General features: G+C 32.5%; 1 protein-coding gene across 1 annotated transcript; it reads left to right on the top strand.

The window, feature by feature from the left end:
• Window positions 1-841: 841 nt before the first annotated feature.
• LOC110695482 lies at window positions 842-2,731 on the top strand. Its single transcript, XM_021872709.1, has 2 exons — window positions 842-1,119; window positions 2,178-2,731. Exons 1-2 carry the CDS (start codon window positions 863-865, stop codon window positions 2,500-2,502), a joined length of 582 nt encoding a protein of 193 aa, XP_021728401.1. The 5' UTR covers window positions 842-862; the 3' UTR covers window positions 2,503-2,731.
• Window positions 2,732-3,845: the final 1,114 nt, after the last annotated feature.

Here is a 3,845-nt window from a genome sequence, read left to right as displayed (position 1 = left end):
GGAGACTCACAAGATGAAGAAAATAGAGGGCTAACAAGGGGAGAAGGATCACAACCAAGATTATAAGCATCAACATCAGAAGGATGAGTATAATCATCACCATGGGGAGATGGGGCACAATCAAGCATATAAGATTCATTATTGGGAAAAGAAGGTACATTACAAGAAGGCATGCTAAATAATGAAGAATATTGAAACACACCATGCTCATCAACATTAGAATGCACCTCGTCATCATGAAAAATAGGGGAAATAGAGTTGTAATCATTTGTTCTAGGTTCACTAATGGGATCATGTGACAAATCATGGGAATTCATGCTAACATTAGAAGAATCGACACATTGCACATCAATATTAGAAACATGATTACCCCTATTATAAACATCCCTAGAAAACCATACATAAAAATCCCAAGCACTGTCAATTGATAATGCTCTAAATTCACCATTATACATGCTTTCAACAATATCCTAGTTTGCTCATTCAAACCAAAATAACAAATCTCACAAGTCTCCCAAAGACTACAACAATTATGATCAAGAAATCCCTCAAGTCTATTGAAATATTCATAAAAGGCTCATTGTTATATTGAGGAAATGAGAAACATACCATTTTTTATTCTTAACAAAAACAAATACACAACGAAAGTATACACAAAGACAGACTCAAGCAATCAAAAACAATCTAACATTAAAGTTTGTAGTAGTCAAGGTAAACAACATGATGGTTTGAATGTAAATGGAAGGATTGTTGCTCGTTATGCCAATACATATAGGAATTATTCTTCTAAAGATTGTGTTCTGTTTGAGAAGCATGACTTCCCTGTTGAGATCAACACTGCCAAACGGTTTCAACTTTCTAGATGTTGGGTGTCATTACCAGCTTATTCTTCTCTTGTTCTTCTCTTGTTGTGGTCCTTAATTTGTATAAATTTAAAACAATGCGATATATTGTTGATCAATCAGTGGAGTTGTCGGCTGAAGATGGGAGAATGACATCAAGTTCCATCTTGCTGGATGATTTAGCTATTCATGTTCATGTCGCATGGTTCTCGCATGATGTGGTTGGACAGCGGATTGACTCTAAGATTGGATTCCCATCTAGCTTTGAACTCTCATGGTATGTTGCCTGTTTATCTATGCTTAAAAATTCTTATATGATCTATCTTGCTTATATGTCGATAATATCGTTATTTGCTTGGCAAATATGAAACTCAATAAAATCCATAGTGTATGTCGGTATGTTTACAATTGTCAAATGGTGCAACAATTTTACCCAATGAATGCCTACTTGTAATTGTAACTTTGTTTTGGGGCTGTGTTTTGCCTTAAATTTATCGGTGTAGGTTAGATTTTACTAGACACCTTTCCCTCTATCTAGTATTAATTTTTTTAGAATAAATGTGATTCTAAAGGCTTAGGCTGTAACATGGATTATTCTGTAATGGTGTATTGTTTTCATTTTTCTAATGCACTAAGTGCTTAGTCGATTCGGCAACTGAGCTTGAATTCGAATTAGATTAATATCGGATGTTAGTTAAGGTTGGTAGAATTCTATTGACAAGTTTATTATTAGATTTTCAATAGAGTTGTAGGGAATTAATTGGTCTTTTAGATATCTTATGGTAATAATATTTACTTACACTTGCTAAGTTTGAATTTGGAATGCTATATTTTACATAATCTGACTACATATACTGTTGGAATGCTTTACTTTACTTTATTCTTTAACGGGGATGACTGTGAGATTTGATTTATGTTATTTAATGTGTATGAACAACAATGCTAAATGTTGGGTAATGTATTGATATCAAGTAGTATTTTTTTTCTGGCTTTATATCAAGTATAAAAAAGATTCCGAGGTTAAATTTATTTGTGAGGTTCTCTAGTTATAATCAATATCCATGGACTATTATACATAACTTTTGGCTGTTAATTGATATTGGAAGGTAGATGAGCTAGTCTTGTTCATGAACTAGTGAAGTATCAAATGGGTCTTATGATTATGTTTAAATGCCAAAATATTGGACTATTTGATTGTGATTATTGAGCAAATTAAGGACTTCGAGCCATTTGGATATAAATATCATGTTCATGTGAATGTATATATTATTTACTATGTTGTTTGAATACAGAATTAATTTTTTTCCTTGGATTTTGCTTGAAAATTTTGGTCAGGAATCTTCGTGCTCATCAGAGTAAGCCATGGGCATCTCCTGCCTTGGAGATTTTCTCTGTCTTTTTTGGTGGAAGAAGTTTTGGTTCAATTGAGGTTTTATCAAATGATGATGACAAGATTTGTTATATCTTTAACAGAGATAAAAAAGATGCCTTGATATTATCTGAAAATGAGAAATCATTACCTGTATCAGATGGTTCCAGAGATTTTGATGATTGTAGTTCATTACAAATGAAGTTTAGCATAAAGGATACTGAAGACCGTTTAGCTATTCGAGGCTTAGTGGATTGGGCAGCTTCTGTACTTCACTTCTTTGTGGTATGAAAAGCAATTGTGTTCTCTTATTCCGGGTCAACAGGGAGGATTTGCAGCAATACACTATTCAATCTTCTCAGAAGCTGTTGGTGCAAACATTAAGGTGTTTCTAAATCCTAAAACAGGATGTGGTGATGTTTGTCCTAAGATTTGGGGTAGCCTTATTGCTCAATATAGTTGCTATGACTATACATCGCGCTTTAACAAAGACTACTACCGGATTGTGTTATTCGAGAAGAATCAGGATGATCTAATTCAAGTAAGTGATGATTCGAGAATACCACTTTCAAGATCCATGATTGTTGTTTCCATCATATGCCTCTCTTATTGTCAACGTAGATATATTATTTGGCAAATCTGATGAAAACTTTTCATGTGCTACAAAAATTGAAATTGGTGAAGGTTTCAAGATTGTAGAGACAAATAGTTATCTTCTTCGTATTGAGGTCGATTGGTGTGAGATTAAATTGATATTTATTGTATTATTTAGGAATTCTTTTGGTCATTAATCTTAGAGTAGAGATTTGGCTAGTGATGTTATGTTAAAGTATTACTTGGGAACTTTTTGGTCTTTGCCTTACTCTTCATAGAGTAAAGGTTTCCCAAGTGATATTATAGTATTGTTCAGTATTATCTAGGAACTCTTGTGGCGTTTGCCTTACTCTTGGCTATTATGTTCTTTAATCTATACTATATAAAAAGAGAATTGATGGTTTTCTATTAAAGGGTAGTTGTACAATACAAAGATATTGCACAATTCCATTTATTCCTACTGAGTTTGCTGCTTCTTACTTTTTTTTTTTTGGCTTACGTTGGTGACTTTTTGTAGGTTAGAGTTTATCTACCAAACATGTCCTACTAATATAAAGTGATAAACTACATTTTTTTGGAAGTATTTCTCCTTTATATTACATGGATAGTTATTATATACTCCCTCCGTTTTTAAATACTTGCTCCATTTCTATTTTTTACACTATTTATTTGTCCTACTTTGACTAATGTTTGTGATTAAATAAAAAAAAATATAGTTTTGTGGGTGCTTGTTGGAATTGTCTCAATGAATAGATTATTAATTTTTAATTGTTAGAATTTATACTTATTGATAATTAAACATATAATTGATCAAAGATTAGCATCCGCATACTTGCCCAAGAGAAATGGAGCAAGTAATTAAAAACGGAGGGAGTATATAGACATCATAGGTATAACCGTATAGACTGTAGGACACCTTTATATACACTATATATTACTTCATCCGTTTTACAAAAATCTTTCTACTCCCTCCGTGTTTTTTTAAGTGATACATTTTCCATTTCCGGTCGTGTTTTTTAAGTGATACATTTCCTTTTTTG

This window comes from Chenopodium quinoa, unplaced genomic scaffold (assembly GCF_001683475.1).
Source record: "Chenopodium quinoa cultivar QQ74 unplaced genomic scaffold, ASM168347v1, whole genome shotgun sequence".
Classification (NCBI taxonomy): domain Eukaryota; kingdom Viridiplantae; phylum Streptophyta; class Magnoliopsida; order Caryophyllales; family Amaranthaceae; genus Chenopodium; species Chenopodium quinoa.
Note: the sequence above shows the minus strand (reverse complement) of the source record. Positions and strands in the feature narration are given on the sequence as shown.

Coding starts and splice junctions, on each gene's coding strand:
- LOC110695482 (XM_021872709.1), top strand. CDS start 863: ATGTTGGGTGTCATTACCAGCTTATTCTTCTCTTGTTCTTCTCTTGTT. Junction 1,120..2,177: donor TCTAGCTTTGAACTCTCATG/GTATGTTGCCTG, acceptor AATTTTGGTCAG/GAATCTTCGTGCTCATCAGA.